The 22,312-nt window shown below is 37.2% G+C and overlaps 1 protein-coding gene across 11 annotated transcripts in view; it reads left to right on the top strand.

Annotated features, from left to right (window-relative positions):
* ATF6 (activating transcription factor 6) overlaps positions 1 to 22,312 on the top strand; it is a 212,709-nt gene that overhangs the window by 17,808 nt on the left and 172,589 nt on the right. For all 11 annotated transcript variants that reach the window (XR_014843958.1, XR_014843959.1, XM_085022565.1 and 8 more), the window contains exons 5-7: positions 2,536 to 2,665; positions 3,663 to 3,866; positions 11,423 to 11,643. Coding sequence is in view for 9 of the 11 variants with exons in the window: in XM_085022565.1 (XP_084878691.1) it covers positions 2,536 to 2,665; positions 3,663 to 3,866; positions 11,423 to 11,643 (555 nt within the window). In the remaining 2 variants the exon portion in view is untranslated. The remainder of the gene's footprint in view (positions 1 to 2,535; positions 2,666 to 3,662; positions 3,867 to 11,422; positions 11,644 to 22,312) is intronic.

Raw genomic sequence — 22,312 nt, 5'->3', positions numbered from 1 at the left:
GACTTTAAATTTTCATTTATTTATTTATATCAGTATGGACTTAAGGTTTCCCATTTTATTCAGTGGATTGTAACCCACTACTATAATTATTTATTTTCACACTTACGTTGTCCTGGATTTGACCAGTGCAGGTACCTCCACACCTGCTCCTGTGTTCTCTTCACATGTCTCCATTGGGCCATGACACCCTATATCAGGCAGACCCAGTGTGATGTGCTTATTTCCTTGCTCCGACACCCCATTCTGGGCTACCTGCCCCCACCTTCTCCCCTTAGACTCTGACAGCACCAGCCTGCCTCTCTGTGCTGCCCCATCTAGTGGCTTTAGGATCAAATTGTTGAGGAAGAAATCATTTGTGAGTGACTTAATAGATATTTTTCATAAAGTTTTTCTTTTGTGTGTGTGTGTGTGTGTGTGTGTGTGTCCTTTTAGGGCCATTCCCACAGCATGTGGAAGTTCCCAGGCCGAGGGTCAAATCCGAGCTGTAACTGCTGCCTTACACCATAGCCACAGCAACACTGCATCTGAGCCACATCTGTGACCTACACCATAGCTCGCGGCAACATCAGATCCTTAACTCACTGAGGGAGGCAGGCCTCAAACTGGCGTCCTCATGAATACTAGTTGGATTTGTTACTGCTGAGCCATTGCAGGAACTCCATATTTTTCATAAAGATTTATTTTTAATGTTTAGATCTCTGATCCATTTGGAGTAATCCTGGTTTATGATACAAGATAAAAATCCAATTATTTTGTTTTTCCAAATGACTATCCAAAGGATAGTTCCAATATCATTTATTAAAAAATTCATCTTTTTCTCACTGACTTCAGTTTTGTGTATTTTAAATTTTTAGTTAAGTATTATAGTTTTCTTCATATAGGTCCTGTACATCCCTTAGAAAATTAATTCCTAGATATTTTATAATTGCTATTACTATTGTGAGTGAACTTTTTAAAATTATATTTTCTAAGTGATTATATACAAAATATTTTCATAGTGAAATTTGTTTAGTTCTTAAATGTGTTCCATGTAGACAGCCCATGACCTTGCAAACAAAGGCACTTCTGTCTCTTCAAGTTTAATATTTATTACTTTTATTTCATTTTCTCTTTTAATTATGCTTCCTAGAATTACAGAAAAAGCAGTTGTTTTCTGCCTGGCTTTAGTGTTTTACCATTAGGTATGACTTTGGCTATACAATTATGCATAGCTTTTTTTTTTTTTTAGTGTTAAGAAAGCATCCCTGCAGTCCTTATTTTCTAGGACTTTTATGAGAAATCTTTGCTGATTTTATCAGATATCTTTTAAGCATCTAAGGCCACGAAGATAATCATTTTCTCTTGTTTTATCTCATACTCTTCATTTTTTTCTAAATATAATATACTCTCCAAGGTTCATAACTTGGAGCTTATGGCTGCATGCTGAGTAGTTAAGGATAAAACAAAGCATTTTTCATTCTCACCAGCATGGCTAAGAATGACTGTTTTTCCTATAGGCTCTTTCAGGTCATTTTAACTCTTCTTATCTGATGACTGAAAAAAAAAGATTTTTTAAAAAAAATTTGTCTTAACTACCATTTGCATTTTCTATTCAGTGAAATGGCGATTCCTGTCCTTTGTTCACTTTATTTTTGGCAAATATTTTTCTCCCAACATGTATGTTTTAATTTTGTTTATTGTCTGTTTTTATTATAAAATATTTTAATTATTTACTTTATGACTTCTGAATTTTTTGACCTAAGGGGGCCTACATCATTCTGAGAGTAAACAAGTATTCTCTTAACTCTTCTTTAATTAATTTTTAAGATTCTTTTGAATATGGTATGTTGGATGTGTGTGTGTATGTATATGTATGCCCATTCCATTATTATAGATAGCACTTTTTTCTCTCAGAATTGAAATGCTGCTTTTATCCTGTGTTAAGTTTCTTTGTTCTAATGAAATAAGACAGATCCACTGAATATTAAAAAACATATGGAAAATACTATTATCTTTATTTATCTCTGATTATCGATTCACTCATTAAATAAAAGAAAATAACTTTGCCCCTTTCAGTGTTTTTCTTTCACAACATTTGGGACAAAGGCAGTATTAATAAATAGAAAAGGATAAAAATACTAATTATTTGCTTTTGAGAGTCCTATAAGACTGAATAAGATGGTAGGGAAAGGATATTAGCATTCTAACTCTTTATAATGATACTAAATGCTTGTATGACTAGGAACCAAGTAAAATATAATATTTATGGGAGAAAATATAGAAGCACATCGGGTCAGTGGTTCATATCTTTGCCATAAGAGAATGAAATATACCTACTTAGCATTTTTAGTTATTTTTCCTTTAGTTGATGGATAGTGTAGATTTATCCATAATCTCTTAGTGCTTGGTATATATAGTTGTGATATAGCACACCTTTGCTTGAAGTTGTCTTGAAGTGTTTCTCTGTATATGGATCTTGTCTCTCTTTCTAAGCAATTTTTTACTCAAGGATAGTATTCTTTTGCATGAATGTATTTGTGTTTTATTTTGCTACAGGAGGAGTTGGATTTGTCTTCTACTTCCCAGATGTCTCCTCTTTCCTTATATGGTGAAAGCTCTAATACCCCCTTCTCATCAGAGCCGCTAAAGGAAGATAAGCCCATTATTGGTCCTAGGAGCAAAACTGGTATTACTCCATCTTCTATCTTCTGTTATTTATTTATTTATTTAGGACTGCACCCTTGGCATATGGATATTCCGAGGCTAGGGGTCAAATAGGACCTGCAACTGCTGGCCTGCACCACATCTATGAGGGATCTGAGCCATGTCTTCAACCTACACTGCAGCTCCTGGCAACGCCGGATCTTATCCCACTGAGCAAGGCCAGGGATCAAACCTTCATCCTCATGGATATTAGTCAGATTCATTTCTGCTGATCCATGATGGGAACTCCTGTTATAGACTAAGCTTAGTCTCCATTTCTTAAAAGAATATGTTGGATAAAGTGTATGGTTATTAAGCTGGCTTGCCATTTTTAAATTAATGGACCTGTTTTGTCCGTTGTGGATAATGAATGTGGAAAAGAAAGGGAAGAAATAATCTTTGGTTGTTTTTATAGATGAACAGTACTTTAAAATAGAGTTAGGGCCCCATTCATCTTTGGGAGAAATTTTAAAATTATAGTTACAGATACTAAGTGTGGGGGCCATTTGCTTGTGACATATGTTATCTCATTCGCCTTGAGGCTTTATTCAGAGATTTTACTTTATTCTATTTTGTTTATTAATTTTTTTTTTTTTGGCCTCACTTGACGCATGCAGAAGTTTCTGGGCCAGGGATTGAACCCACACCAGAGCAGGGACCTGAGTGACAATGCGAGATCCTTAACCCCCTGCATCCTTAGGGAACTCCTTTATTCAGTGATTTTAGCTATTCTCCTTTATTGGTTCATGTGTCCCCTTCAAAGAACTGCACCTTGGTCAGAAAGGAAGACCTCTGATTGAGGACTTTTCTTCAGTCCATTAAGATATAGAGTAGCTATGCTTAAACTTGAGTAAAGGATAGTCAGAGGTCAAGATAATGTGTCCAGAAGGATGTGTAATAGAATCTTTTTTCTAGGATTTGCTTAATTGCCTTTAAATTGATTTATGGTTTTGTTTTGTTTTGTTTTTATATTTCTCCAGAAAATGGACTGACTCCAAAGAAGAAAATTCAGATAAATTCAAAACCTTCAATTCAGCCCAAGCCTTTGTTACTTCCAGCAGCACCCAAGACTCAAACAAACTCCAGTGTTCCAGCGAAAACCATCATTATTCAGACACTACCAACACTTATGCCATTGGCAAAGCAGCAGCCAGTTATCAGTATACATCCTGCACCCACTAAAGGTACCTGAATGGAATTTGAGCTGTGTGTGTTTAATTGGAGGATGCTAAGGCATGTGTCATATGATTTTTTTTAATTCAGGTTATAATTTCTGAGCACATGCTGTGTGTCAGGAATTGTCCTTGGTTCTGAGGATGTCGTAGAGAGGACTGATAGGTGGTTCCTCTTCTAACAGGGGAGATAAGCTGTATAGATCAATTATATCTGTATGTCTTTTTTCTCACAGTTTTAATCATGAAAACACCTGTCTCTAAAGCTTGTGGTTTTGAAGTTCCCTTGTGGCACAGCGGGTTAAGGATTCAGGATTATCACTATAGCAGCTCAGGTCACTGCTGTGGTGTGGGTTTGATCCCTGGCCCAGGAACTTCCACGTGCCATGGGAACAGCCAAAAAACAAAATGAAACAAAGCAAAAAACCTACACAGCTTGTGTGTGGTTTTGTGTGTGTGTGTATGTGCACGCGCACGTCTTTTTTAGGGCCATATTCACAGCATATTGTGATTCCCAGGCTAGGAGTCAAATCAGAGGTGCAGCTGCCGGCCTGCACCACAGCCACAGCAATACCAGATATGAACTGCATCCCTGACTTAGGCTGCAGCTTTCGGCAATGCCTGATCTTTAACCCACTCGCATCCTCATGGATACTAGTCAGGTTCTTAACTCGCTGAGTCACAATGGGAACTCCAAAAACTTGTGGTGTTATATAACCACTTGTAATGAAGAAAAAAACCTGGGAAACTTTCTTGGTGCCATTTTATTCTGAGATTTTTGTGTCCATGAACTTTTTTATATTTAAGGAGAGGTCAGTATGAAGTTCTCATCGTGGTGCAGAGGAAACAAATCCGAGTAGGAACCATGAGGTTGCGGGTTCGATCCCTGATCCCTGGCCTTGCTCAGTGGCTTAAGGATCTGGCATTGCCATGAGCTGTGGTGTAGGTCACAGATGTGGCTCGTATCTGGCGTAGCTATGGCTGTGGCTTAGGCCCGCAGCTGCAGCTCCAATCGGACTCCTAGCCTGGGAACGTCCATATGCCGTGATTGTGGCCCTAAAAAGCAAAAAAAAAAAGAGAGGTCAGTATTTAAAATAATATGGTCCATTTCAGGTCTAATAGGCATATTTTGACAATAGAATCAGCCTCTTAGTCTCTGAGGAGACAGCATTGTTTAATAAGTATGATCTTGTGTGGTCGTAAGAAGAGACCTGAAAGTGTCAGGTAGTTAAGAATGTGTTTCTATATTTTGTCCACCAGATGGCCTCATTTAATTGATTCTATAAGAAATTGAGGTCTTTATTGAAAGAAGTTCAAGTTTGAGGATTTGGTACTGTTTAGATACAGGAATCATTTGCACATAGAGATCTCTTGGGAATATTACTCATCATTATACTGAAATGTGTACACACGACTAAAGGAAAACTTGTGCGGCATTCTTTCCGTGGATTTAGCTTGTTGGCAGCAGGTAGGACTAGGTGTCAGTGTGTTATGACTTGTAAATAAACACCAATGTTACATTTATGGTTATATTTCCAGCTATGGATTGTTAGCTTATTTCTTTGGAGCATGGTTTTAATGAGGACAAGGTCATAAATTTGATTTCCAGGTACTCTCTTATCTTTGTTCTATTCCATAGTCCTAGACAATATGACATTGATAAAAAGAACCAGATAAGAGGATTTCCCATTGTGGCTCAGCAGAAACAAACCTGGCTAGCACCCATGAGGATGCAGGTTCGATCCCTGGCCTCACTCAGTGGGTTAAGGATCCAGTGTTGCCGTGAGCTATGGTGCAGGCCAGAGACTCCAGCTCCGATTTGACCCCTAGCCTGGGAACCTCCATATGCCATGGGAGTGGCCAAAAAAAAAAGAAGAACCAGATGATAAACTGGATGGATCAGTGCAAATCCGTCAATCAATCCCTACCAAAAAAACCCCAGCTAAACAAACCTGAAATACCTGCCTTCTCAGTAAAGGGTTAAAACTGCTGTCTTTTTCATGAGAAAGCAGTCCTATAGGATGGGTCTTATGGTCTGTGAGTAGATGTTAAGTGTTTTTGAACTCCTTGAAATAAAATGTAAGATTTAGTGTATGTTACGTGTGGATTTTTCTTTTTTTCTTTTTTGTCTTTTTTGCTAATTTTTGGGCCGCTCTCACAGCATATGGAGGTTCCCAGGCTAGGGTTCTAATCGGAGCCGTAGCCGCCAGCCTACACCAGAGCCACAGCAACGTGGGATCCGAGCCGCGTCTGCAGCCTACACCACAGCTCACGGCAACGCCTGATCGTTAACCCACTGAGCAAGGGCAGGGACTGAACCCGCAACCTCATGGTTCCTAGTCGGATTTGTTAACCACTGCGCCACGATGGGAACTCCACGTGTGGATTTTTCTAGGGAGAGTCTCCAAAACTTTCGTCAGGATCTCAAGAGTCTGTGTCTTCCCAAAGGCTAAGAATTTGAACTATAATGAAGCTCTTCCCATAAACTATTAAAACACATGTGTAAAAAGTTGAAGTTTGACAGAATATGACCAGTATGTAAATCAAGGGGTTTTCCTAAGAATTTGCTCTTAGCAGACCAGACCATTGGCTATGTTTGAATGATAGATGGTCTTAACCTATACCAAGAAGAGAAATTTCTTTTCTGAGTAGTTTATCAGTTTCAGAAACCTGAATCATATGTTATTTAGAACTTCAGTGATTTCCCATTATCTGAAGATAGTATTTATTTTGGGGGAGCATATGCTAATACAAGGCACTTGTCTGTCTTTATAGTATAATCTGTAAAGGTGATATTATACTAACATACAGATTTAAGTATATGTCTTCCATTTATTTGGGAGTGAGGAGAGAGGAAGAAGGGACATATAGGAAAGGCATTTTACAGTTAATTGATACATGTATCAGAAGTAAATATTTTGCTCTTGAAAAAGAACCTATATGGGAAAAGAATTGAAAAACGAATGGATATATATATACAACTATAACTGATTTACTTTGCTATATACCTGAAACTAACACAACTTTCTAAGTCAACTATACTTCAATGAAATTTTTTAAAAAGTAATTTTTACAGGATTAAGTTCAGATTCTCTGGCTTTAAATGGAAAACCATCATGGTTCAGCTCTAGTTTAGTTTTCTAACTTTACCTTATAGTATCACTCCCTTTCTATAAATCCTTTAGTCCAACTAATTTGGCCATTGGTCCTTTAATTTTCTTGTTTTTTTCTAGTTTCTTGATGTGACATTCTGTCTGCCTAAAATAGCTTCTGTCTACTTATACATCTAAGTCCTGTACATTCATTAAGACTGTTAATGAGAGGAGTTCCTGTTGTGGCCAGTGGGTTAAGAACCCTATAGGTATTCACGTGGATGCAGGTTTGATCCCTGGCCTCTGTCAGTGGGGATCTGGTGTGTCTGCAAGATGTGGTATAGGTCGCAAATGCAGCTTGGATCTGGCATTGCTGTGGTTGTGGTGTAGGCTGGCAGCTTGAGCTCTGATTCGACTCCTAGCCTGGGAGCTTCCATATGCCACAGGTGCAGCCCTAAAAAGGCAAAAAAAAAAAAAAAAAAAAAAAAAAAAAAGATTCTATGAATAGTGCAGGTGAGAAATGATGAAAACTTAGAATATCAGTGAAAATGAAGAGCCAGGATGGACAGTAGAGATGTTAAAAAGGATAGAATCACAGGGCTCGGTAATTAGATGATGTGAAAGGGGGATGGAGGATGAAGAGGAAGCTATCCTATCTTGGGCTTTTTGGGTAGTAGTGCTAATCATTGAAATGGAGGATAGAGGTAAAATAACTTGCTCCAGGTCATTCTCCTAGTGAAAGGTAGCGTCAGAACTTGAGCTCAGGTGGTCTGGCTCAGAGTCTATGAATTAATCATTATACTATTTTTGCCTCTAACAGAATTCAGAGATGTGGTTCTTTGATCTCAAGAATTCTATCTAATTGGGGAGTTAACAGATTTATATAAATAACACTCACTATGAGAACTGATGAATAATTATACATGCAGTGCACTTACGGAAGCTGCTATTACACCTAAAAGTAGATTGGTAGTAGTAGTAATAATAATAAATTACTATTACTACTATTATTACTGTTAATACTGGCTAACATTTGATCTTTCTATGTGCCAGATACTGTTCTAAGTGCTTAAGTGCATTATCTTTTTTTTTTTTTTTTTTGGTCTCTTCTAGGGCTGCGCCTGTGGCACATGGAGATTCCCAGGCTAGGGGTGTAATCAGAGCTGAGCTGCCATCCTACACCAGAGCCACAGCAACGCTGGATCCAAGCCACGTCTGTGACCTACACCACAGCTCATGGCAACACTGGATCCTTAACCCACTGAGCAAGGCCAGGGATCGAACCCAAAACCTCATGGTTCCTAGTTGGGTTCATTAACCACTGAACCACGATGGGAACTTCTTAAGTGCATTATCTTATTTAATCCTTGTATGAACTCTGTGAGGATAGATGCTATTATTATCATCTCCATTTTATAGATGAGAAAGTTAATACACAGAGAAATTATTTATTCAGTCACAAAGCCATACTGTTTTAGACAAAGCAGACATTCAATAAATCTTTGATAAAAAATTTGAAATCTTTGAAGATAATCGAAAGGGAAGAAACTGACTATGACAATCAGTGAGTCATAAATAGTCAAAAATATATAGCATTGAAACCATCCATAGTCCATTAAGGGAGATTTGTATGTAATGCCAAAGAGGCTTTTGAGCATGCTGAAATGGATAAACAGCCTTTTGGTATATCCTTTTTAACTGTTTCCACAATAGGAAGAGTAGTAACTATCTGTATTCAGCTGCTAACTGTTTAAGACTAGAAACAGTCCTTGTATTGCATTTTTTGGTCTGGTAAGCATCTAGCATGTCAGATTTATCAAGTCACCATCAACACATTGTAATAGAAATTTAGTTGTTTCTCCCCATTCTATCTTGAACCCAAACATGCCTAGAATATGTAGAGGATCCTTGATTTAGATGCCGAATAATTTGAGGTTAATTGGGCACTCTGGGGTGAAAGGGCTTGATGTGCATTTTTGGAGAAAAAAAGGAGCTATCAGTGGCTTGGCAGGACTTGGAGCCACGTTTGCTACACAGATCTTGCCTTGGTATTGCTCCATCTCCCTCACTTCCTGCTGCAGTTCTTTCAGCAAGGAGGTGGTGATAACCAAGTAATGGATGTTATACAGTTGGGTTATTTTTCTAAATTAATTTTAAGAAGTGTTACAAACCAAAGCCATCTGCATGTGTTATCTGCCAGTGCTTTAAATCTATAACTGGAGCTTGAAGTAGGATCTTTTTTTGAAACGACTGAATTCTTTATGTTTACTGCCGCCTCTGTTCTTTGGGATAATCCTCAAATTCGTTGAACAGTGTTTAGTTTTTTGGGATCTTTTTATCATAATTTTAAAACTCAGAATATGTGGAACATTGCATCTGATAATGCTTTTCTCAAAGTATTGGTTTAAGTCAGTGGTTCTCAACCTTTATACTGTAGACCCTGGGGTATGGGTGGTAGGACGAGTGGTAGTTTTTGGCTTTTTTGCAGGGCATCTGCAAATCTGTATTTTCTGTAGACTGAATAAATAATTAGTTTCATATGTCTTTGTATTGCTCCCTTTCAGATTTCGTTAATACGCTCCAGATTCATTACTAAATCGTTACTAAATTCTTAATAGGCTTTTCTCGTTACATATTTTCTCAATTCTCAGAAACTGAAAGGACACCCATGATCTTCTTGGGTGACCATGGTATTTTTTGATATTAAAGAAGGGTCCTTATATTCAAGGTGGGAACCCTTGGTTTAAGTTTTACATTCTGAGTATGTATTTTCTCCGTACCAGATTGACTGTAGTATCTCAACAAGTGTTATTAAAAACCCTAACATTTGGTCAAATGCTATTTACTTTTTATTTTTATTTGGCTACTTGACCTAGGCAGATTTGTATCTGCTTATGAATCATTTCTGTATTTTATGTTTTTATTTCATAAAATAAATTGTTCCAAGGGAAAATCAGAAGGTGAAAATATGTAGTAGTCATTTATGCTCAAGTAAATTGTACGTATTGCAAATTATTTTTAGTTTTTTCTTACTAATTTACTAATTTACCTGGGGTAAAATGCCAATTCTAGTTTTAGTATGCTTTTTGAGGCCATCTGAAATATAAAGACTTTGACTTTATGGAAGTGGGTTTTTGTTTTTTTTTTTCTTTCTCTTTTTCTTTTCTTTTTAAGCCACATCCACAGCATGCAGAAGTACCCAGGCCAGGGATTGAACCTGTGCCACTATATTGACAATGCTGAATCCTTAACTTTTAGGCCACCAGGGAACTCCAGATGTAATTTTTTTTTTTTAGGCTAAGGCAGATGTTCTTAAGAAACAGGTGTTTTGATTTTTAGTTTTCCTTGATCCTTTGAAATGCTGAGCTAAGTTTTACATGGGTCATGTTATACCATCAGAAAGCATTAGTGAATTATTTTCCCTTAAAAAAGAGTATTAATATACTAGGTGAAATTTTAGTTGCCAGTTACTTAGTACCTTTATTTTGCTAGATGGGCTCAAGTAAATGTGGATATTAGGTGAGACTTTCAACACCTTATAAAATTGGCCAGATCTGAAAGGAAACACTCAGCAGGCAAGTAAAATTTTTAATAGACCAGTGTTATTAGTTGTATGTGCCTTCTTTAGGTTAGCGATAGTAATTCTCCTCAGGTTAGCATTAAGGAAAGATTTGTAGACCATTATGGTGGGGAGTTGATATTATCTATGTACTATTTAAAATTATAGATTTGTTCCCTATGTCAAGTGAGAATTCCTTTCAAAAGGTTTTAACATTTTTGGTATTTGTAGCCTCTTGTTCTTCCAAGTATTGAGGTACTGAATCTCTGTTCATGTATTCTTGGTGTGGATGTATTTCTGAATTCCATTAATTTAAAGTATATGATTCTGTTTTCAGTATAGTTATCCATAATAGGAAAAATACTTTTAGCACTAATACATTTCAGAGGTTAAGACTTAGAGAAATCCATGTATAACGTAAGAAATTTGATATATGTTAGTTGAAAGAGTGTGGAAATATGTTGTTAGCGACAGCTTAAAAGAGAATGAATTTTGTTGGTTTCATTAAAAATAACAACAGGAGTTTCTGGTGTGGCTCAGTGGAAATTAACCTTTGGCTAGTATCCATGATGATGCAGGTTTGATTCCTGGCCCCACTAAGTGGGTTAAGGATCCGGTTTTGCGGTGAGCTGTGGTGTAGGCTGGCAGCTGCAGCTCCAATTTGACCCTTAGCCTGAGAACTTCCATATGCCTCATCTGTGGCCCTAACCCCCCCCCCAAAAAAAAACCCCCAAAACAATAGCAGTAAAAGTCAGTATCAGTATGTGCTGCTACTGATTGTGTTTTAATTGGTGGTTTCAAATCCCTCTGTGTGATCTTACCTATTACTTTGCAGAAGAGACCTAAACGTTAAACAGCTTCCCTTGCTGCAGTAGTTAATGCACCCTCTGATTCCTTTTCATTTTTCTCTATTGCAGGTCAGACGGTGGTGCTCTCTCAGCCTACCATGGTACAACTCCAGGCACCTGGAGTTCTGCCCTCCCCTCAGCCAGTCCTTGCTGTCACTGGGGGCGCCACACAGCTACCTAATCACGTGGTGAATGTGGTCCCAGCCCCTGTGGCAAATAGCCCAGTGAATGGAAAACTTTCTGTGACTAAACCTGTGCTTCAGAGTACCATGAGAAGTGTGGGTTCAGATGTAAGTTTTGAAACTTAGTACTTTTTTAATGCCTGATTTAAAAAATGAAAACAGTACGAAACACTTTTTTGTTGCCTTGTTTTTGTTTTTGTTTTTTAAAGTTTGTCATATTGTGTCAAATGTGCTGAAATTGCCCATCCAATCTTTGGCAGAAAGTTAGGGTAAGGCTTACTATGTTAGAATCTAAATGAAAGGTTTTAAAGAGTCTTAAGTGGTTTGATGAAAAGAGAAGTATGCATATCTTCTTTAAATCCTTCTTTTGAACCTTTTCATCACATTCCTCCTAACCGTAACCCCCAACTCAATCATATACTAGTATTTTACAGGATTCTTTCATGTTTCCTGATTGAAATGTTTTTGGCAACTCCCCAGATAAGAGTCTGCAGACTGCTTTTGAGTCAGGGTTTATATTTAGCTTTTCGCTTGACTTATTGAAGGATTTTCACCACCACATAACGATGACTTGCTGCTCTTAGGAATTCTGTTTCTTAATAATTATTTAGTATTTTCCCATCTTTGCAAACCTTCAGGTCTTCTGTTGCAGGGATTTTTTTTTTTTTTTTTTTGTAATTTATAAATCACAGAACATTTCCTAAGATCTCTCACAGGCTAAGACCAGTTACAGTACTTGCCTGCTAACTCTTGCTTTCTTTAAAAGTGATGTAAAATACCTCATGTTATGTATTAAACAGTAATTGAACATTATGGGCCTAAAGTTTAATGAATGTTAAAGTCAAATAATTAGTATAAAAGTGGATTCTCTAAAATTGTGATTGGGAAAGCAAATCCTATATGTTTTCTTTAAAATAAAAGTGTTTATTATTGGTGGTTACTATTGCTACTCTACCTTTTCTTTAGGTCTTGCAAAGTACTTTTAAAATCCTGTGAGTTATGTAAGGTTGTTTATCAGACTACTGACTGATCTGTCTACCAGAATTTATTAAGTAGCCCATTTAGTTGTGAAATTACTCTACTGTTGCATAAACACAACCAAGTAATCTCCATCAGCAGTATCGTAAAGCCCCATAATGAAAAAATATTATCTAGTGGAAGTAGAACATTAAAGTTCTACATGAATTCCCCCAGTTTATATAGATATTGAAAACAGTGCATGCCAAGACATGAATGAGGAACATTAGTTTCATATGAGAATAGGCATGGATAATTCAGGATTAATTTTGACTATTATTATGTTTATTTTGAGGACTAGAAAAGGTAAGGACAGTGCTTGTGGTGTAATAGGCACTAGTGCATAGTATGTGTTTCAGTTGATGAAATGATATGATGCTGGAATTTGCTTTAAAAAGCTATGGGGAGGTGACGAGCGCAGGATAGAGGAAACATGTTTGGCAAAATGTTGATAACACTTGAAGTTGGGTATGAAATTTCCTTTTGGGAAATTTTCTATAATAAGTCAATGAACAACAAGAACAAAAGTCTAAAAATCTTTCATATTTTCAATTAAAAAGTTGTATAGTCAATAAAGAAGTATGTTTTTCACAGACTGAGAAAATTAAAAATGATGAGGATTTTTGCATGCAGATAGATTCTATGTCATTTCTAGTGATTGGTCTGTTCAAATTATCTGTTTCTTCCTGTCTTAGTTTTGGCAAGCTGTGTGTTTCTGGAAACTTGTTTGTTTCTTTTAAGCTTTCCAATTTGTTGGCATATAACTATTCATAATATTATGATTTTTTTGTATTTCTGTGGTATCAGTTGTTAATTCTCCTTTTTCATTTCTTATTTTGTTTGAGTCCTCTTCTTGGTGAGTCTGGCTAGATGTTTGTTGATTTTGTTTATGTTTTCAAAAAACCAGCTCTTGGATTTATTGATCTTTTCTATTGTTTTTGATATCTATTTTATTATTTTGTTTTTCAAATTCTTTGAGGTGGCAGATTGGGTTGCTTATTTGAGATTTTTCTTGTTTCTTGACAAAGGATTCTTGCTAGGAACTTCTCTGTTAAACCTTTTTTGCTACGTCTCATAGATTTTGGAAAGTTGTGTTTTCATTTTCATTTGTTTTGAGGCGTTTTCTGATTTCTTCTTTGATTTCACTGTTGACCCATTTTTTTTTTTTTATAGCATGTTGTTTAGTCTCTCTGTGTTCATTCTTGTCCAATTTTTCTTTCTTTGGTTGATATCTAGTTTCATACCATTGTGGTCAGAAAAGATGCTTGAAATAATTTGTATTCTGGAAAATTATTTAAAAAAAATGGTCTCTTACAATTTCCTTTTAGTACTTTTAAATCATGAGTTTGAGTGTTTCTTCTGTAATACTACCAAATAGAACTAGTAATAGAAAATATTCAGAGTTGTCTTTATATAATTTATCTTGATATTCAAGATGTGTGTTATAAAATATTTTAGATGTGAAAAAAGGTAATGACTAAATAGAAATTTAAAAAATGTAGATCACTAGTATATCATGGTTGTTAAAAAATGTTAACATATTCTTAGCCTCCAGTCCTAGAATTATAACATCCAGTCATGGGACAGTCCATAGTAACATGGCTAGGATGGGGAGGAGGTCTAGAAACCATGTCAGAGGGAGAGAGATAGTTTAAGGTAAGTATGATTCAGTAAACTGAGGAGAGAAGACTGAAAGTAGAGCCATCTTCTAGGAACTGAAAGTAGTCATGTGGAAAATAGGATAATTGTTCTGAATTATTCCAGAGGACACATCTAAAACAGGTGCAGGTAAGTTATAAAATAATTCTTTATAATTCTAAGATTCTTTGTTACAGTTATTGTATTTAAAAACCAGAAGAGGTCACTGTCTCCTCTTAATGAGACGTCTAGTGAGCATCTTAATGTTGGCAATCATCATTCTATTTCAACAACTCATTTTATAGTCTCTAAATATTTCAATTAATTATTTGTTCATCCATTAGCCAGACATCCTTTATAAGTTCTTTGGTGTGAAAGACTATGTCTGTTTTGCTTTTGCACTCTTAAGAGTGCTCTGTAAATTTGGTGAATAATTCAGTCAACATTGGAAAAACTGGGAGATATGTGAGATGAGAAAGTATAGAACCAACAAGTATTAGCTTTTTTAAAAGCAATGTTTATTGACTAGCATTCTTATTACTTTTCAGAATTTGGAGTTGATAGTAGTAGAGAAGAAAGTTTCAAGTATTGTGTGTCTGGTGCCAGAGACCTAAAGATGGGTAGAATAAATTTTCTAGTCAACCTGCATTGAGATTTTTGTGCTTATTTTTCCTTGGCTAGCACATCAGGAAGTGAGCCAAGCCTTTTCAGTATGAGTTTTCTGGAAGAGGTTTTGACTTAATGTTTATTTCAAGTAAAGAAACATCAGTCTGTCCTATCAGCTGGCCAAACCACTCAGGAACCCAGAGTAAATCTGTTCCAGAAGGAGCTGTAGAAAACTTTGGTCTGCTCATATATATAGTCTCCTGTGTTAGTAGCTTGGTTGACCTCAATAGTGCGTGTGTTTGTTAGACTCAAGTCCTATTAAGTTAGGATAAATTTGAATTACTATAAATTCCTGATTCAAAATGGGCAAATGAAAATTTTTTCATCAGGTTTTTTCTTTTGTGTGTTTTAAACCAAAAGTGTGGTGAAAAAGTTGTAATTCAGCACCAAAAAGAAAAAAAAAAAAAGGATACCAGTCTTTTGTGGCTTTGTATTGCTGACAGGGCTTCTTTTTTTTTCTACTTTTTTTTTTTTTCCTTTTGTTTGGCTGGTTTCACTCTCTAGAGGCCTGCTACTGCCATAAAGTAGCATTTTTAGCATACCATATTCTGCAAACTACATTAAGTGCCACATTTTCTGTTATGAAACAGTTTGCCTGGTTCAAATTATAATCTCACTCTTCCTGCCTTTTGCTGGTAAATCTGTTCTGTTTAACTCTTGGAAACCTCACCTAAGTTTTCAAGAAGTATAGTTGGTTTTTGGCTCTGATCCTGATGGAAAAAATGAACATGGTCTCTCATTTCAGTGTAGAAGTTCTCTTATGTAGTTTCTTAGTAAATGGCAATCTTGGAACTACAAAGGTGCCTTCGTGGGAGAACATGGGCTTATCTTTCTTTAAAGTGCTATTGAATGTTGCCAAGTCAAACCAGGGGCTTGGAAACAGCCTGTTTAAATCTGCCTTTAGTGCTTTCGCCTACCCATCATTATTCCATAAAGTTCATCAGACATTAAGGCCCTGGTTTTAAGGCTATGGAGCTAAATTTGTTTTGGTTATTGAGACAATAGACTGGGGGAAAAAGTAGTGAAATTCTCTTCTCCATGCTCCACAGTAGATCAAGGTGGGAGCTTAATAGAAATCAGTTGGTGGGCATAATGGAAAGAAAATGATCAGAAACCAGGAGGTCGGAACTAGAAGTAATATCAGATGGGAAGGCCGATGAAGGGATATAGTCTATACTGACAGGAGGCCCCGGTCTTCTTATCAGCCCATTTACTTCATTGAGCATCTTCTAGACCCTTTATTCCTTTGGATCCTCTATCTGTTTCTTTACTTAGTGGCCTTGACCCCTTCCATCCCAGTTCCTACCCTTTGGGAGTCCCTCCCCTGAGTCACTAGAGCCTTCATGAGGAGGTATGTGCTGGAGGGATCCATTTCTACCAGCCTTCAGGTATTAGAAGTGTTGTGATGGAGATTCCCTTGGCAAACAGAGTAAATTGAAGTTTTGTATTTCTTCTCAATGGAGACAGTGTTATACAGTTAAGTTCAAGATTTCAGGTATTGTGTTATTGTGAGCATGGAGGTGATGTGATACTGGCTCAGATAGATGGGTGCTGTGCCCATAGTATTCCTTTATTGTAGTGGCGGCATGCTGAATTTGGGAGTTGCCTGCCTTTACAGCAAGCAGTAAGCAAGTTTCTTTACTGTCCAGAGGGAGATGTCACCTCATCTCTCAAGGTTTCAACCCTGAGAAATGGCCTGGGTGAAGATTGGTCAGCGCCTCTTCCTGGGTATCCTTGTTGTACCCAGGAAGACATGTAGTAGCACGATTCACAGGGGACCCACTAAAGGAGTATCTTCCAGAAAAATATGAATCTAAAATAATCTATTTACAATGCAAAGAGTGTGGAGGGAATCTTAGAAAAATAGAGAGTGCCTGTGTTCTATTTCAGAAAAAAAAGTGTAACTTCTACTGATACTTAAGTGGCTTATTTTGTCTGTAACACCCAAGAATAGATACTCTGTTAGGTCAAAGCATGAGCTGAATATCCTTAAATTATGTGACTATCTTAGATCTAAGAAGATAAAGGAAAGATACTTTAGAGTAACTAAATTGTCTAACAGCAAAGACATTGAGGTCATATTTCTTTAGGCTACAGAGCAGAGGGATCTTCAACAGGAAGTTTTGGAGATCTGAAAAGCTCTCCAGATTCTAGTAAAAAATTACTTCTGTACTGACTACGTTTTGGCTTTTGTGCTACCAGGGACTCAGCAAATAAAAGAAAAACATGCTTTGTTAAAATATTTGCAGTTCCTCTTTAGATGGAGATTTGGGGACTTCTAAAAATTTATCTTGAATAAAGAATTTGGCAAGTAATCTCTTTTGTGGTTACAGTAGCTTTGGAATGGTAAGTGAACAGGTTTTTTTTTTTTTTTTTTTTTTTAAATTCTGATGTGTTGCATTAGGTTGGATTTATGTTGTGGCAACTTTAGGTTTTGTTTGTTTTGTCTGCACCTATGGCATATGGAAGTTCCCAGGCCATGGATTGAACCCAGGCCACTGCAGTGACAATGCCAGATCTTTAACTTGCTGGGCCACAGGAGAACTCCTACTTAAGCATTCTTTATTCTGTATTTTAAAGTTTGGCATCCTGATAAGGTTAATATGTAATTATTTTTAGAGGGATGCTGATTTGTGTCTTAATAAATAAATGCTTCTCTCCTTTCTGTGATTTTTCTTCCCTAACCTGCCTCCGCAAACTCATTCTTAGGGAGACGGTCCTCCCATGTCCCAGATGCTTTCTAGCCATTTTGTTCCCCTGCTCAGAAGCAGTCATTGTTACTAGTTAATGAGACAGTTCTTTAATATATTGAGTATTTGTCTTTTTGCTTATTTACCTAATTTATGAAAATGGTAATATAGCATGAACACTGTCCTGCACTAAAGGATCTGGTGTTGCTGCAGCTGTGGTATAGGTTGCAACTGAGGTGCCCATCTGATTCCCAGCCCATATGCCATGGGGCAGCCGAAAAAGAAAGAAAAAAAAGAATAACTTGATGCTTATTTCATTTTGTTCATGTACAGGTTTATCTGTAGGAGAAATTCCTGGAATTGGAATTGGAGAGTCAGAAAGTAGGTAGTTTTTCTTTTCTCTTTTTTAGCACCACACCCATGGCATAAAAAGTTCCCCAGCTGGGATGGAATTGGAGCTGCAGCTGCTGGCCTACATCACAGCCACAGCAACACCAGATCCAAGTTGAATCTAAGACCTGCACCAAAGCTTTCGGCAATACCAGATCCTTAACCCACTGAGGGAGGCCAGGAATCAAACACACATCCTCATGGATACTAGTTAGATTCTCAACTCACTAAGGCACAGTGGGAACTTGATTTATTTTTTTAAATGTTTGTTTATGTGTTTTTTAGTTTTTCACATTGGGGAAATTCTCATTTGTTCTTCCACTTACAGAGTATGAGAGTGACAGTCACAGGGTTTCTTAATGGAGCCCATAGATAGGTTTCATTTTTCCATAAACAAGTTCTCTTCACCTCACTCCTTTCTTGGCATAATTGTTTGTAATACTTTTTGTGTGTGTGAGCCTTTGTCTGGAAAGATAGTCCATAGCTTCCTATGTAGTTTTTGTTTGTTTTTTTAAGAGTTGCACCTGAGGCATATGGAGGTTCCCAGGCTAGGGGTAGAATCTGAGCTGCAGCTGCTGGCCTATGCCACAGCAGCTGAGGATCTGAGCCACATTTGTGACTTATACCACAGCTCACGGCAACGCCAGATCCTTAACCCACTGAGTAAGGCCAAGGATTGAACACTCATCCTCATGGATCCTAGTTAGGTTTGTTTCCACTGAGCTACAATAGGAACTCATGGATGTTTTAGTTTTTTTTGTTTTGTTTTATCTTTTTGCCTTTTCTAGGGCCGCACCTAGAGGTTCCCAGGCTAGGGGGTCCAATTGGAGCTACACCTGCTGGCCTACGCCACAGCCACAGCAATGAGGGATCCGAGCCGCGTCTGCAGTCTACACCACAGCTCATGGCAATGCCGGATCCTTAACCCACTGAGCAAGGCCAGGGATCGAACTTGCAACCTCATGGTTCTTAGATTAGTTAACCACTGAGCCATGACGGGAACTCCTCATGGATGGTTTTTTGATAGCTTAATTGAGCTAAAAGTCATATATCTTAGAGTTTTAAAATGTACTATTTAGTGATTGCTTAGTATATTCCCAGAGCTGCTGTTATCACCACTATCCCTGCTGTCTAATTCCAGAATATTTCATCACCCTAAAAAGGAACCCTCTTCATGTTAGCAGTCATTCCTCATCTCTGCTCTCCCCCACCCCTGGCAACTACTAATCTACTCTCTTTATGAGTTGCCTATTCTGGACATTTTGTATCAGTGGAATTATATACATAGTATATAGATTTTGTTTATGACCTCTTTCACTGAGGATATTTTTCAAGGTGCATTCATGTTGTGACATGTTTCAGTACTTCTTTTTATGGCCAAATAACATTGCATTGTTTGGGTAAACTACTTTTGGATTATCCATTTATTAATTGATGGGCAATTGGGTGATCTCTACTTTTTGGAAGTCATGAATGATCCTACTTTGAATATTTGTGTTCAAGTTTTTCAGTCTTTTAAAAACAATTTTTAGTGTAAAAGTGTGACAAATTAGAAAAATGCGAGTTAACACAACAGTCAAATGTACAAAATAAGTAATTTTACAAAGGAGAATGTCAAATTATTTCCGTGAAAGTATCAGTGGCTATTTATTCTTGAAGGTGTATGTCCTCTGAAAACTTACTACTTTACAAGTATAAAATATTATATATTGCCAAGTGGAAGAATATTAATTGTTAATAAAAGAGGGCTTTTGACTGGTTAAAGGTGGTTTACAAATGGTATTCAAAGATTAAACCCTGTTATGGTTAATATTTTCTGCAGTTCTTACCCTGTTGATTATGGGTTCTAAAGGAAAATATCTTTGTGTCTTTCCTGTAACTCCCTAGTGTTAAGTGTGTACCACCACCCTGTGGGTGTGTGTGTACATGTGTATTAGATCTTGTATATGGTAGTAATTTTCAAATTTTAGAAAAGGTGACAAAAGAAAAAGTGAAGAGAACACCCATGTGCCTTTACTTGGATTCACCTATTGTTAACATTTAACCACATTTGCTATATTAGTTCTTTCTTTCTATCTGCCCATCTGTCTCTCCATCCACACACATACACAGCTTTTTTTTTCTGAACTATTTTAGAGTAGGTTATATGCTTCATAGTCCTTTACCCCTAAGGATTTCAATGTGTATATCCTCAGAATAGGAATATTCTCTTACATACCCATAGTACAGTTAACCACCTTCATAAATTAACCTTTGTAAAATACTTTAATCAACTGTCGATATCACAGTTTTGTCAGTTGAATTTTTTCCCCTCCAATACAGGATTCAGTCTAGGGTCAGGCATTTATTTTATTTATTCATTTTTATTTTACTTATTTATTTTTTGCTTTTTTTAGAGCCCCACTGGTGGCATATGGAGGTTCCCACGTTAGGGGTCTAATTGGAGCTACAGCTGCTGGCCTATGCCACAGCAATGCAGGATCTGAGCCGCATCTGCGACCTACACCACAGCTCATGGCAACACTGGATCCTCAACCCGCTGAATGAGGTCACGGATCTAACCTGCAGCCTCATGGTTCCTAGTCGGATTTGTTTCCTCTGTGCCATGACGGGAACTCCATTTTTAAAATTAAAAAAAAATTTTTTTTAGGGTCAGGCATTTAGATGTCTAGAACATTTACCTTTTTTTAATCTAGAACATTTTCACAGCCTTTATCTTTTTTTTTTAATCTAGAACATTTTCACAGCCTTTATCCTTTTGACACTTCTGAAAAATTCAGCTGTTTTCTAATACAGTTTTGGTAAGTACTTCATATTTGTTTCCACATAGTCCTATTTGATTCACACAAAATCCTTGTAAAGTAGGCTTTAGTCCCATTTTACCATTGAATGAATCAGTTGATTAAATGTTTCAGCCAAGGATATATTGCTTAAATGGCTAATCGGATACAGTGGTATGTACTGAACACTTTCTAAGTGCATAAAACCTTCTAGAGGGCTTTTGAGTTGAATGAAGTCCTGGTAAATACAGAATAAGGAGCAGACGGAGGGATCTCTCTGGAGTGTGAATTAGATTTTTATTCTTAGACTCTGTTTTTCTGCTTTTATAGGGATTAAATGAGATTTCCAGATTTTGTCTATTTTTTATTTTTTGTTTTTTTTCAGTTTGGTATTTAAAATTTAAATATGTGAAATAGGCACTGGAATGAGGACAGGTATTTTCAGTATTACTTCAGTTGTACTGTTAGGGCAGCTGGATAGCACATTGTTTATTGAAATTAAGAGTTTTTGCCTCCTTCCCAGTTTATTCATAGCTATAGTTTCTTTCTTTTTACTGAAACTTCTGTGTATGATACATTACAGTTTACAAAAAAACCTTTATGTCCACTACTCACTTGATCCTCACCTTAATCACATGACCTGCTATAATAGAGTTAGGATTCAAGCCTATGCCTTCTCTTAGTCTAGCATGATTTTTTTCTCTCCCTCTGCAAATGTATTCTCTTAATTTAAAAAAATTTCGGGAGTTTCCATCGTGGCGCAGCGGAAACAAATCTGACTGGGAACCATGAGGTTGGTGGTTCGATCCCTGGCCTTGCTCAGTGGGTTAAGGATCCGGCATTGCCGTGAGCTGTGGTGTAGGTTGCAGACGTGGCTCAGATCTGGCGTTGCTGTGGCTCTGGTGTAGGCTGGTGGCAGCCCTAAAAAGACAAAAAGACCAAAAAAAAAAAAAAAAAAAAAAATTTCAGGCAAGTGGTTTTAAGTTGAGAGACAAAGTATAATAAGGGTTGACAGGGAGTTCCCGTCGTGGCGCAGTGGTTAACGAATCCCACTAGGAACCATGAGGTTGCGGGTTCGGTCCCTGCCCTTGCTCAGTGGGTGAACGATCCGGCGTTGCCGTGAGCTGTGGTGTAGGTTGCAGACGCGGCTCGGATCCCGCGTTGCTGTGGCTCTGGCGTAGGCCGGTGGCTACAGCTCCGATTCAACCCCTGGCCTGGGAACCTCCATATGCCGTGGGAGCGGCCCAAGAAATAGCAACAACAACAACAAAAGACAAAAAGACAAAAAAAAAAAAAAAAAAAAAAAAAGGGTTGACCTTATTTGAACAAACTAGTATCAAGTAAAACAGCAAACTTAATCTTATCCATATTTTATGATACAATAGTCATTATTGTGCTGCGTGGTAATTAAGTACACATGTTTAACAGCAGTACTAGAACCGTTTTGTTTTTGGATTGGATGAGACCTTTAGAGGATTAAAGTGGTTGCTTTAAACTTTTTGCCCACAATCCACAGTAAGAAATGTATTTTACATCTCTTTCGACATACACAGTCTAATGAAACAAGAGCTAATCTCTTGAACTACATACAAAGCC

This window comes from Sus scrofa, chromosome 4, assembly GCF_054392235.1.
Source record: "Sus scrofa isolate SSC_HxYL_T2T_F1_AM1 chromosome 4, Sscrofa_HxYL_maternal_Yorkshire_Landrace_v2.0, whole genome shotgun sequence".
NCBI classification, from domain to species: Eukaryota; Metazoa; Chordata; class Mammalia; order Artiodactyla; family Suidae; genus Sus; species Sus scrofa.
The sequence above is the reverse complement of the archived record's forward strand: the minus strand, read 5'-3'. Positions and strand labels throughout refer to the sequence as shown.